The 13,602-nt window shown below is 44.8% G+C and overlaps 1 protein-coding gene across 2 annotated transcripts in view; it reads right to left on the bottom strand.

Moving 5' to 3' along the window:
• Positions 1–13,370, bottom strand: part of CCPG1 (cell cycle progression 1) — an 86,632-nt gene extending 73,262 nt beyond the window's left edge. For both annotated transcript variants that reach the window (XM_069765953.1, XM_069765954.1), the window contains exons 1-4: positions 13,242–13,370; positions 3,648–3,712; positions 1,251–1,365; positions 1,090–1,169 (exon numbers count right to left, since the gene is read on the bottom strand). In XM_069765953.1, coding sequence (XP_069622054.1) covers positions 1,090–1,169; positions 1,251–1,365; positions 3,648–3,707 — 255 coding nt within the window. In that variant the 5' untranslated portion in view covers positions 3,708–3,712; positions 13,242–13,370. The remainder of the gene's footprint in view (positions 1–1,089; positions 1,170–1,250; positions 1,366–3,647; positions 3,713–13,241) is intronic.
• Between the last annotated feature and the right edge of the window lie 232 nt (positions 13,371–13,602).

Genomic DNA, 13,602 nt, shown 5'->3' with positions numbered 1-13,602 from the left:
GCTGACTGTACCTCTGCCTCCAACCCGACCTGTAAGAGAATATAAAGAGCTTTTATTATACTCCCCTGCGGGGCGGTCCGGTCCGAGGGGTGTCTATTATAGAATGCTGTATATCAGGCCTGAAAGGTGGTGGCCGTATCTCATTGGCCAAACCTGGTGACAGGTTCACTGTAAGTGACAGACTTAAAGAAGCACCCCAACAAAGTTTTTATCCTCAATATACTGCAGTCATCATACTATATAGCACAGTGTACTTACAATTGCTCATTTTGCCTTTCTACCCAGTTGATTCTTCTCTTTTCTCTGTTCTGTGTAGAAGAAACAGGAAGTCTCTGGTCCCTGCATTTATCATTCCCCTCTCCACCTCCTGACCCAGCTGCTCCAACATTTCCCCCACCCCCCCAAACTGGGACTTTTGCAGAGACTCATGAGTCATACAGGGAAAACTGACCTGTTTCTATATAGAGCTAAGATGGATTCAGCTAGTCAGTTTTTAATCATGTGATGTAGTAGACCTAATGGAAAAGAGAAGAATTAACTGGGTAGAAGGGCAAAATGCCATATAGTATGATGATTGCAATATATTAGGAGAATACACATTTTGATTTGACTGCTTCTTTAACCCCTTTCCGACATCAGGCATACATTTAAACCGATGTCGGATTCCCTGCTTTGATCTGGGTTCTGGCGGTGAGCCCACATCTTTCCCAGCACATATCAGCTGTTTTGAACAGCTAACATGTGCCCGGAATAGCCACGGGTGGAATCGCGATGCACCCACGGCTGTTAACCCGTTAAATGCCGCTGTCAAACGCTGACAGCGGCATTTAAAATGCATTTCCGGCGATCGTGCCGGAAATCTGCCCACCGGTGACCCTGTCACGTGATCGCAGGTCACTGATGGGTTGGCATGACAACCAGAGGTCTCCTGGAGACCTATATGGTTGTCACTGCCAGCTTGCTATGAACGCCACCTGGTGGTCAGTCTCATAGCAAGTGAGTAATTCTGCTACATACAGGTGATCTGATCATCATCATAAAGATCCATGATCAGATTTTGATTGAAGGAACATGTGGATAGCGCAGTACCTCTTCGGCTCTCTGATGATCTTCTGAAGTAGAGGGCAGATTTTCCACACTTGACACAGTAGCCTCCTTATTGCAGACATCTGCATTGAATACATAGTGTCAGTAGATACTTGGGTTAGAAGACGTTACCGGCATCAAATACCAAGCATTTATTTTATTACCTGCCAATTCGTATGTTGAATCTAGCTGCATGTTTTCAGCAAACAAAGAACTGTGTTGTAAAGGGAGGTTTGGGCCTGGCCCGATTTCAGAGTGTAGGGTCTCTATGTCCGAGCCCTAATACAAACAGAATTAATAGATTAGGAGACATCTGAACAAATCAGAGGTTTTTTTTGCACTTTCAATACAGTAGTGTGAAGCCTTTAGTCACAACACACAATGAAATGGTCAGGGTAACTGATCAAAACCACTAGTAAGCAATCTACTATTCTTCAGATCAGGTAACAGTCAGCCTCCTGCTCCACTTCTACAGAAAGGATTATTCACGTTAGCCAGGAAATATCTGTAAGAGGATATTCTAGAATATTTAGATTGTGTGCGCACACTGGCAGCAATACCTGAGATTTACATTTCTTCTTCCCTACCAGTACATTAGATATAATTAGTAGTGATGAGCGACTGTACTCGGTGCTCGGGTTTTCCTGAGCACGCTCGGGTGACCTCCGAGTATTTGTTAGTGCTCGGAGATTTAGTTTTCCTCACGGCAGCTGAATGATTTACATCTACTAGCCAGGCTGAGTACATGTGGGGGTTGCCTGGTTGCTAGGGAATCCCCACATGTAAATCAAGCAGGCTAGTAGCTGTAAATCATGCTGTTGAGGCGATGAAAACTTAATCTCTGAGCAGTCATAAATTCTCGGAGACCACCCGAGCGTGCTCAGGAAAACCCGAGCAACGAGTACACTCACTCATCACTAATAATTATACATCGCTGAACCTCTGTTGGACACCATGGTAATCACGTTGAATGATTAAACAACGACCTCACCCTGAAGGTGCAAAATCCCTTTCAGTGGTAACTGAGCTACAAATGACATAGGATCTAAAAACAGCTCATCGGCTCAATAATTCATGTAGGCTGTGGGCACGCGCTGCTCGCCATGGGCTGGCTGTGTGCGGAGGTCAGGAATACTCCAGAGCGGTACTATATGCCAGCAGTAGGGCTACCATAGCGATTCAGTACTTGTCACGTTAATGCCATCCGATCCAACATAACAAAATGTGAGATAAAACAATGTCATGTGCCAAAGTAATAGCAAGATCAGTAATTGGAAGATATAATGAACATATCCCTGGAAACACTGTGTTTTAAAGAGTAACTACATTTTCACTTTTTAATAACTTTATCCAGCAGGGAAAGGCATGAAACTGTGATAAACATTTTATTAGGGAATTTGTCTTCATTACAGAAAAACAAATTGCATGCAAGGGGCATCAAATCAAGATATACCTGCAGTCTGTTTGCCTGCCTTCAGCTGCATGGATATCAGAAGGTACATGGAATCAGGCCCATTAGTTTTTAGCATGGCTTTGTCTAGACTAGTGTTTCCCAAACTCCAGTCCTCACTGCCCCCATAGATCAGGTTTTCAGGATTCCCTTAGTATTGGACAGGGTAAGGAATTAATATCAAAGCATCAGAAACTGTGGAGGTTCTCTCACCTCTGCGATCCTAAGGACATCCTGAAACCTTATCTGTTGGGGGCCGTGAGGACTGGAGCTTGGGAAACCCTGGTCTAGACTAAAGGTACCGTCACATTTAGCGACGCTGCAGCGATATAGACAACAATGCCGATCGCTGCAGCGTCGCTGTTTAGGTCGTTGTGTGGTCGCTGGAGAGCTGTCACACAGACAGCTCTCCAGCGACCAACGATGCCGAAGTCCCCGAGTAACCAGGGTAAACATCGGGTTACTAAGCGCAGGGCCGCGCTTAGTAACCCAATGTTTACCCTGGTTACCATTGTAAAAGTTAAAAAAAACAGTACATACTTACATTCCGGTGTCTGTCACGTCCCCCGGCGTCAGCTTCCCTGCACTGTGTCAGCACCGGCCGGCCGTAAAGCAGAGCACAGCAGTGACATCACCGCTGTGCTCTGCTTTACGGCTGGCCAGCGCTGACAGTCAGTGCAGGAAGCTGACGCCGGGGGACGTGAGACACCGGAATGTGAGTATGTACTGTTTGTTTTTTTTAACTTTTACAATGGTAACCAGGGTAAACATCGGGTTACTAAGCGCTGCCCTGCGCTTAGAAACCCGATGTTTACCCTGGTTACCAGTGAACACATCACTGGATCGGCGTCACACATGCCGATCCAGCGATGACAGCGGGTGATCAGCGACCAAAAAAAAGGTCCTGATCATTCCCAGCGACCAACGATCTCCCAGCAGGGGCCTGATCGTTGGTCGCTGTCACACATAACGAGATCATTAGCGGGATCGTTACTACGTCACAAAAAGCAACGATATCGTTAACGAAATCGTTATGTGTGAAGGTACCTTAAGTTCGTGTCACAGGTTAAGAAGGTTAACAGTAAAGACAGCATAGAGGACAATCATTTACCTCATGGTTGATAATAGTCCATCCACATGATGATTCACTATCACTTGAGTTTTCAGACATTTTTGCTAAAAAATATATAGAAAATGTAATTAACAATTCCAATTCAGTGATTCATCTTAACTGTGAGACCAGAAGCACCCTGTGCAAGGCTTAGGGGGTATTCCCTAACTAGGTTGGGGCTCTGAAATTCTCCATTCATTATACAGGGTGGGCCAGAAGAAATGCTAGCACAGGCTTCCAGTATTCGTTATTTCAAATGCTGCACATCTCGTATCTTCACAGCATAGAAAATTGCCTTCAGTTGACCCCAGATATAAAAGTCTGAGGCTATGTAAACACGTTCAGGTTTTTTCGCGATAAAAACGCATACATAAGCATCCTATAATTTAGAATGCATTCTGCAATTTTTGTGCACATGATGCGTTTTTTTCCGCGAAAAAAAAACGCATCGCGGTAAAAAAAAAAAAAGTAGCATGTTCATTAATTTTGCGGATTTTTAGCGTTTTTCCCGCTATTTAATGCATTAGGAAAAAACATGCAAAAAACGTACAAAAAAACGCGCAAAAACTGAATGCAGATTTCTGGCACAAATGTCCGGTTTGTGTCAGGAAATTTCTGCAAGAAATCCTGAACGTGTGCACATACCCTAAGGGTGTCAGATCGGGAGACCTTGGTGGCAATTCAACTGGCCCACGACGACCAATCCACTTTCCAGGAAACCGTTCAGTTAGGAATGCTCGGACCTGACACCCATAATGTGGTGGTGCACCTTAGACTTTTGTCTTTGGGGTTCTCTGAAGGCAAGTGTCTATGCTGCGAAGATACGAGATGTGCAGCATCTGAAACAACGGATACAGGAAGCCTGTGCTAGCATTTCTTCTGCGGTGTTGCTATCGGTGTGTCAAGAGTAGGAGGGTTGCATTGACAATTCAACACAATTGGCAGCACTTTGAACACATTGTACAAGTGGTCATAAACTTGTAAATAACTCATGAAAGAATAAAGTTACGTTACAACCAAGCACACCATTGTTTTTCTTGTGAAATTCTCAATAAGTTTGATGTGTCACATGACCCTCTTCCCATTGGGAAAAAAAAAAGTTGGATCCAAAATGGCTGACTTCAAAATGGCCGCCATGGTCACCACCCATCTTGAAAAGTTTTGCCCCTCCCATTTACTAATGTGCCACAAACAGGAAGTTGATTTCACCAACCATTCCCATTTTATTTAGGTGTATCCATATAAATGGCCCACCTGGGGGTATATTTACAGGTCATGAGGTCAACTAGTTTGGAGGAAGCAATGTCCCACCCAACTAGTCCTGGGTCATTTGCATACGGTGATTGGCAATGTAAAATTTGGTTTGGCACAAATATAAAGGTTGGCCTTGGACAACAAGGACATTATTGGAATGCAGAAATAGAACTCTAGAGTGTTATGGTGGTGGCTTGGGGGACCTGATAGGTTCTTTATAACTGCTCTCACTCCTCCCAGATTCATATCAATAAAATAACTATGCAATCTAGCAGTGACAAAACACAACACGTAATACAGCTTCCTGTAGAGTAGGTGAAAAGCAGCAGATCATTGCTTGCAACCACATTACTGTCAGTGCAGGTTCCCCACCTTCCAGCAGAACTGGGTGCATCCCTTTACATATGGAAAAAAAACTTTAAAAAAGGTTGGGGAATTAGAAATGTGACATCACACAGTGCACAGAGAATCTATTTACCGTATATCATGTCAAAACTTTTTCGCAGTATGGGGTTTGTTTGCTTTTTTAGCATTGTAGGGTATGTTCACAGTGAGTTTTTAGAGCAGAAATTCTCCAATCAAAACTCATGGTTTTAAAAACCCTTGCAGTCTTTGGAGTTTCTATATATAAAAATAAAATGTTGAAAAAAAAAAAATCACTGTGAACGTAGCTTTATGCTGATTTTGCAAGAAAAACCGTTAAAGCACCACTCCAGCAGTCTTCATTTCAGTGCTGGAGAGGTGCAACTAATCTACGGTAAGTTGCCTGACCCTATAATTATACTTACCAGCCACAGTCTTCAGCTCTTCCCATAAATGGTCCAGTCCCACACTGCCATTGTGTGATGGCAGCTTTTGACTGACCGGAAGTCAGAGGTAATGGTCACAATCTCTCAACGTAAGTCTATGAGAGCTCCATTCTGCCTCTCAAAGACTTAAGGCCCCTTCACATTAAGCGACGCTGCAGCGATACCGACAACGATCCGGATCGCTGCAGCGTCGCTGTTTGGTCGCTGGAGAGCTGTCACACAGACCGCTCTCCAGCGACCAACAATGCCGGTAACCAGGGTAAACATCGGGTAACTAAGCGCAGGGCCGCGCTTAGTTACCCGATGTTTACCCTGGTTACCATCCTAAAAGTTAAAAAAAACAAACACTACATACTTACCTACAGCCGTCTGTGTTCCAGCGCTGTGCTCTGCACTCCTCCTGTACTGTCTGTGTGAGCACAGCGGCCGGAAAGCAGAGCGGTGACGTCACCGCTCTGCTTTCCGGCTGACCGACGCTCACAGCCAGTACAGGAGGAGTGCAGAGCACAGCGCTGGAGGACAGACGGCTGTAGGCAAGTATGTAGTGTTTGTTTTTTTTTACTTTTAGGATGGTAACCAGGGTAAACATCGGGTTACTAAGCGCGGCCCTGCGCTTAGTTACCCGATGTTTACCCTGGTTACCAGTGAAGACATCGCTGGATCGGTGTCACACACGCCGATCCAGCGATGTCTCCAGGGAGTCCAGCGACGAAATAAAGTTCTGGACTTTCTTCAGCGACCAACGATCTCCCAGCAGGGGCCTGATCGTTGGTCGCTGTCACACATAACGATTTTATTAACGATATCGTTGCTACGTCACAAAAAGCAACGATATCGTTAACAATATCGTTATGTGTGAAGGTACCTTTACATTGAGTTGTGATTTACAGCTCATCCGGCAAACACTGGTGCCATCCGGCAGATCACAACCTGCAGAAGACGACCGGCTGATAACAGGTTAAAGGGAACCTGTCACCCCCAAAATGGAAGATGAGGTAAGCCCACCGGCACCAGGGGCTTATCTACAGCATTCTGTAATGCTCTAGATAAGCTCTGAGGTATTCTGAAAGATGAGAAAAAGAGGTTAGATAATACTCACCCAGGGGCGGTCCCGATGCGGTCCGGTCCGATGGGCGTCGCGGTCTGAGGCCTCCCATCATCATAGGATGACTTCCTCTTCTTGTCTTCACGCTGCGGCTCCGGCGTACTTTATCTGCCCTGTTGAGGGTAGAGCAAAGTACTGCAGTGCGCAGGTGCTGCGCCTCTCTGACCTTTCCGGGCGCCTGCGCACTGCAGTACTTTGCTCTGCCCTCAACAGGGCAAAGTATGCCTGCACCAGAGCCGCAGAGTGAATACAAGAGGACGTCATCGCATGAAGATGGGAGGCCCCGAACCGGACTGCGACGCCCATCGGACCGGACCGCGATGCCCATCGTACCGGGACCGCCCCTGGGTGAGTATAATCTAACCTCTTTTTCTCATCTTTCAGGTTACATTGGGGGCTTATCTACAGCATTCCAGAATGCTGTAGATAAGCCCCTGATGCCAGTGGGCTCAGCTCATCTTCGAATTTAGGGGTGACAGGTTCCCTTTAAGGCTGGAGTCACATTAGCGTATATTACGGACGAGTGCTATGCGAGAAAACATCGCATAGCACTCGGACCATTGTTAATCTATGGGGCAGCTCACATCACCGTTTTTTTCTCGGGCGTATTCTACAGTATGTGTGAGTGAAATTGCAGCATGCTGCGATTTTACGCGTATATCGGCCAAGTCTCGCCAATGGAAGTCTATGGGTGTGAAAAAAAAAATTCAGACACCACACTGACATTTTTCTCATTTCAGCCCATTGAGTCATTAAATTCAATGAGGAAAAGCAGTGCGAAATGTAAAGCCATACGCATGTCATGCGGATAATTAGATGCGAGGAAATTGCATTGCAAACGGATTATATACAGATCAACATACGAAGAACATTGATGCGATTCTCGGGCGAGAGAATGGGACCGATTTTTCATACGTTAAGTGTGACTCAGGCCTAAGAGAGTGACTGGTGAGTATAAGACTACTTAGATTAGTAACACCACTCCAGCACTGCAATAAATAAAAAAAAAAAACAAAAAAACAGGGGAGTAGTGCTTCACTAAACCCGAAATTACGACTCTAGCCAACATACGGTATATTGATTCAGGATAGTGGAAACTTTCCTGTACAACGGGAAGTGTTGCCATGTCCCTCTAATTTTATACCTCAAACTAATGGCATGTATGCCAAATCTTGATTACAGAAATCGATTTTGCAGTTTCTGAGAAATCCAGGATTGAAATCACATGCAAATGAGGTAAAAGTGCAAAGCTCGATACCCTCGGTCTTGTGATGTCATGAGAACCTTACTGCACATGCAGTGCTCCGGTCACTGATGCCACTGGTGAGAAATCTGGAAAGGGAAAGCAGGCCACTGAAACAATAGCAGACTGCTAATAGGGAGGAATGCCAGGAGATGTTCAGCTCTGAAACTGAATGCCAATGAGCCGCAAACACTTCGGGGTACATCACTGCACGCCATTTGAAAACTGGACTTCTCAAAAACTGCTAAACAGATTTCTACCATCAAAGTATGGATTTAATCAGCATGAAAGGCCCTCTACATACATATATATATATATTCCATGGCATAAATTCAATGAAAGCCTTAGGCTATGTGCACACGTTGCGGATTTTCTGCGGATCCGCAGCGTTTTTTGCGGTGCAGAAACGCTGCAGATCCGCAATTGTTTTACAGTACAATGTAAATCAATGAGAAAAAAAAAAGAAGCTGTGCACATGTTGCGGAAAATCCGCTGCGGAAACGCTGCGGTTTAAAAAAAGTAGCATGTCACTTCTTTTTTGAGAATCTGTAGCGTTTTGGTACCCATTCCATTATAGAAATCCGCAGGGGTAAAAAACGCAGCAAATCCACACAAAAAAAAAATGCAGCAAAAACGCACAAAAAAATGCTGCAGAACCGCAGCTGCGTTTTCTGCCAGGAGAGGCAGAATCCACACCAGAAATTCCTAAGGCTAATCCGCAACGTGTGCACATAGGCTTAGGCTTTTTTTTTTTTTTTTAACAAATACCGATGTTTTGCGGCCTGTTTTTGCGGCCCAAAAGATTTCTATGGGGCCGCAATAATTTCACGGTGCGCCGTATGGCGGTGAAAAAAGATCAAGCCTGCTCGATCTTTTTCACGGCTTACGGACATGGCCAGAGAAGCTTGTTTTTGTGGTGCACTGTGACTTACGGTTTTGCGGAACACAGTTTTTTTTTTCCAATACTATTTCCATAGTATTGGAAACCTGAAAAACGGCGATCTGCAAGTTTTTTTTGCGGTCCGTTTTTGCAGCAGAACGTCAAAATTGCGGTGCTACGGCCTGCAAAAGAAGGCCCGCAATAACGGGCTGCAAAAAACCCGGTATGTGTAAAAGAAGCCTAAGATAACCAAGCTTGACAAGCCACAGATCCATGAGCAGAGTAAATCAAATCAATGGGGCCGATCCATGTTTCGCATTGGACAGCTCTTACATGCAGAATGGTCTGCCATCAAAATCTATGTGTGTGGGGGGAAAAAAGGATTTTTCTATATATTTAGTGTGTACACTCATCCACTAATCTAGACGTGTCTATTTCACTGCTTCACAAGAAAATGAAACTATTGGAGTGTATGTAAATGTCTAACAGGAAGTCTAACCACAAGAGATGTTGTGTGTCCCATCTACTGTAATGTGCGTAGTTCTCTCTGCCAGTATGGTGTACGGAGGTGCTTATCTCCGTGTGGGGACCGCCAGCTGCTGCAGGGGTCTTAGGGCTCACTCACACATTGATATTTCATGTACTAGTGCTATCCTTTTTGTCACAGATAGCACTTGTTCCTATGACCATCTATGGGGCTGTTCGCGTCACGATTTTTTCCTTGGACCTAGTGGTTCGTGCAAAATAGCTACGACTTCTCCAATACTGATCCGAGTGTCAGATCAAAATCAGCAACGCAAGACTATGGGTCAGTGAAAGAAAAGACAGCATTCAGACACCATCAGTGTTGTCCATTTTTCACCGACTGATAGGATAAGTAGGAGAAGGTGGAGAAAATATTCTATTCTGCGTCAGTGAAAAAGAAACTGATGAAATTCAGTTTGCTTTTTTTTTTATGTATGTGAGACAAAGGGACTGACGTGTGAATGAGGCCTTCGGCCAAGTTCCCACGATGCAGCATTTTTGCACCAATTAGCTAAGGTTACTTGTGTTTTTTAACTTGCGTTTTTTTGTGAATTATGGTAATGTATTATATTGATTTTATTTTTTCGGTTTGTCATGTTTAAAACATATCTACTTTATTTTTTAAACTTACAGCTTGATGACCTGCTTAGCTTTGAAAAAAATTTATTTATAAATTTGTTTTCGTTGCGTAAACACAATAAATATGAATATGCATTTTCTTATATAGCCAGTCAGTGAGAAGGGGCAAGAACTTTGAAACATGGTATAGGGTAGCTAACTCCAATAGATAGCACTAGAGGTTTGGATCTGGATGAGAGATAATTTGTAGAACATTCTAAGGCAGTATTGCCTGGCCTGTTAGACTAGCTATAGGATGGGGGTCTCCACAAGTAATCAGCCCTCACCCTTCTGCAGGAAATCAAATTGACATACCTTACAAAAAAAGGAGTCAGTAAGGAATCTGCGAAACTGCTAACAGTGCTAGGTAAGGGACTTGGAACCCAGCACAAACAAACCATTCTTACTTTTATTAATAACATCACTGTGTAATTGACATTTTAATCTAGTTCTTATATAAAGGGAATCTGTCAGCAGGTTTTTGCTATTTAATTTGTTAATCTGAGAAAAGCATAATGTTAGGACAGAGAGCCTGATTCCAGGGATGCCACTTACTCAGCAGCTTGCTGTAGTTTGAATACAATCAGTGTTTTATTATCAGGAGATTATAATTGCTAGACTAGCAGTCACGTGCAAGCCAGTCCAGCTAATCTGTATAACCCCGCCCCCACCACTAATTAGCTGCTTTCTGACAACGTACAGAGGAAACTGCCATTCGGTGGTGTGGTCGGCGTTATCACAGCTCTGCATTCTGACCACTGCTACATCTACAGCTCTATCAACACTGCATCAAGCAGCCCAGTAAGTCGTACATCACTGGAATAAGACAGCTCTCCAATTCTATAGCAAAAACCTGCTAACAGATCTCCTTACACTACAAGATTGCTGTGAACGAGTGTTTCTAGGAATACTTGTTTCATAATAATTGTGCAGTCTAAGCAGGCTGTCAATCACCCGACAAACAAGCAAAATGTTTGTTCTTCAGGTTTATGACACTTTGGTTTGGCAGCCGTTTAACGCTGAGCATCATGTAGAGTAAATGCACTCTTGAATGAAGTACTAGTCACCCAGAAAACAGTTCTCCTGTTCTCAAGTGATGGCTATAGCGGTCTCCTGACAAAACACTACAGGTATCACACAGGAGATGACGGGAAAGGGTTTACTGCAAAGGAATGAGGGCACTTCAGTGTTAGGAGCTGCCCAGAGGGCATTCCCGCGACAGGGACCAATTGCAGGAACAGCGTGCACCTGATTAAGCCTACTATCTCATGATGAGAATAATAAAATAGAAACAAACCTTTGTGTCCAAGGCTCCTAACAAGCGCTGTCTGCGGGGTCAGACCTGTGTCTGTCAGTTACATCCCCGCAGCCCTCTACAAACAGGCATATAGGAGCCGAACTACTGCTCTAAATTGGGGAGGTGTCAGTCATGTGGTTACCAAATAAAGGCTTCAAAGTGTTTAAAATGATTTTACTAGAGGGGAAATCTATGGGTGCTGACATACTGGTTTTCAGAAAACAGAACAAGCCCAAGCAATGTGCACTAACAGGTTTTTTAACACATATGCTCCTTTATTTAACCTCTGCACCCTATATTTACAGCTCAAAATACTAAATATACTGCTGCACATTGCCATAGTACAGATGTACGGATTATACCTTACACACCAGACTACTGTCCAGAGCTGCATTCAGAATTCCTCAGGCTTCACAGCTGAACTCTTCGGCTACTCCTCATGGGGTCGGCCACTACACTAAGCTCCCTCTGCCTATCGGAAAGTGTGGCCCCTGCTCATCGATTCCTATCTACCACGGCTCACATCTGGATGGTTTGATTTAGGCACAGCTGACCGGATGTGGTGAGGACAGGTCACCAGAGCACAGACTGGAAACTACAAGGCGGGAAATGGGTTCAAATTAAAATGTCACCTGCATATATTTAAGAGGATAAGGCTACGTTCACACGTTGCATTTTTGATGCGTTTTTTTCCCCGCAGGCATGACCTGCTCTCTTGGCAGCAAGAAACTTGCTGCAAAAAAGCAGGCTGTGCTTAATTTTAGTTCCGTTTTTGGTACATCTGTCTCTTGTACGTGCTGATAAAAGTTTATTGCATAAAATCAAAATAATCTGATTCTACTTTATCAGGTTTTGGCACCAAAAACACAGCAAAACCTGATACCTGCTTTTTTTCAGCGGCTTTTGCGCTACTCATTGCTTTCAGTAGGTGAGAAATGCTTAAAGTGACAAGCTGCTTTCTGCAGAAACCAAGGTAATGCACAAAATACTGAGGGGAAAAAAAACAAGTGGCGCACATGAGATTTCTGAAATTCCATAGACTTTGCTGGTACTGAGAAACACAGCTGAACATTTGCATAAAAAAACTGCAAGAACACAGTGTGAATATAGCCTAAGGTTCTCTGCAGGCGCCTGTGGATAGGACTCTCAGGCCTCCTCACACACACACTTTTGTGTTGTGTTTTTTTCCCTAAGGCATTTTAGTCATGTGTTTCATTTTTTTATATTTTGGTTGAAGAGGTTTTTTTTTTAATCATTACAGCATGATAAATTGTGTCACATACAAGCTACAGTAACAATGGCTCACTGCTGGCAGCACTGTACAACTCCCAGCATGCTCTGCTGTCACAGACTGCGCCGCCGCACTCCTCACCTACAGCACAAAAAAGGCGGGACAGGTAAATATAACATGAACCAATCAGAGTCTACAGTTCATAGCTCAACCCGCTGTACACATAAGAGAGCTGTATCCTGATTGGTCGCCGTGCAATACCTGCTCTACGCTCAGCCCTTGCTACAGTTTTTAAATTCAAATGACTAAAACTTTATGTAACCAACACTAGGACAACACAATGGAAAAAGACAGCGCTAACGGCGGGTAGCCATGTCACGTGATGATGTCACGAAGTTGCTGCTGCTTATGGCGATGGAATAATGTGTTTTGTGCGGTGTCGCAGCATATGGAGCCGCCCGCCGTAGGGAGAAAGCGTAATATTGTCATCTCCCGCATGCAGCCGGTCAGGCGCTGTACGGACGTCCCCCTAATGTTGCATCAGTGTGTACTGAGGACAACAAGGAGTGCGGACTGACAGCTGATGTCCCCGGCGACCCCCGAGGACCCTCGTCACCCCGAGACAAACATACCGCTGTGGCGGCGACAGGCCCCGGGGACCCCCACGCGTGGTGTTTACATGGACCGCGCTCCTCCACCCGCTGCTCGGTTATTGTCACTTCAGTGACGTCTCTGCAATATCTGCGCTGGGAGAGGACCCGAGGCAGCTGGAAGAGCAGGGGCGGGGACTGCGAGCGTGGAATGGCGGGAGTTGTAGTTCACTAGCTGGACGTAAACGACCGATAAGCTGGGTAATAAACTACATTTCCCAGAAGGCATAGCGGACGAGATCAAGTTGTCAACAAAGAGGCCAGGCCTAGAGGTGGGGACGCCGGGCCGGCATTGTTACCATAGCAACGGAAGAGCACAGAGCGCTAAAGGAAAGTGAGGGCA

Source organism: Ranitomeya imitator, chromosome 4 (assembly GCF_032444005.1).
Source record: "Ranitomeya imitator isolate aRanImi1 chromosome 4, aRanImi1.pri, whole genome shotgun sequence".
Taxonomy (NCBI): domain Eukaryota; kingdom Metazoa; phylum Chordata; class Amphibia; order Anura; family Dendrobatidae; genus Ranitomeya; species Ranitomeya imitator.
Note: the sequence above shows the minus strand (reverse complement) of the source record. Positions and strands in the feature narration are given on the sequence as shown.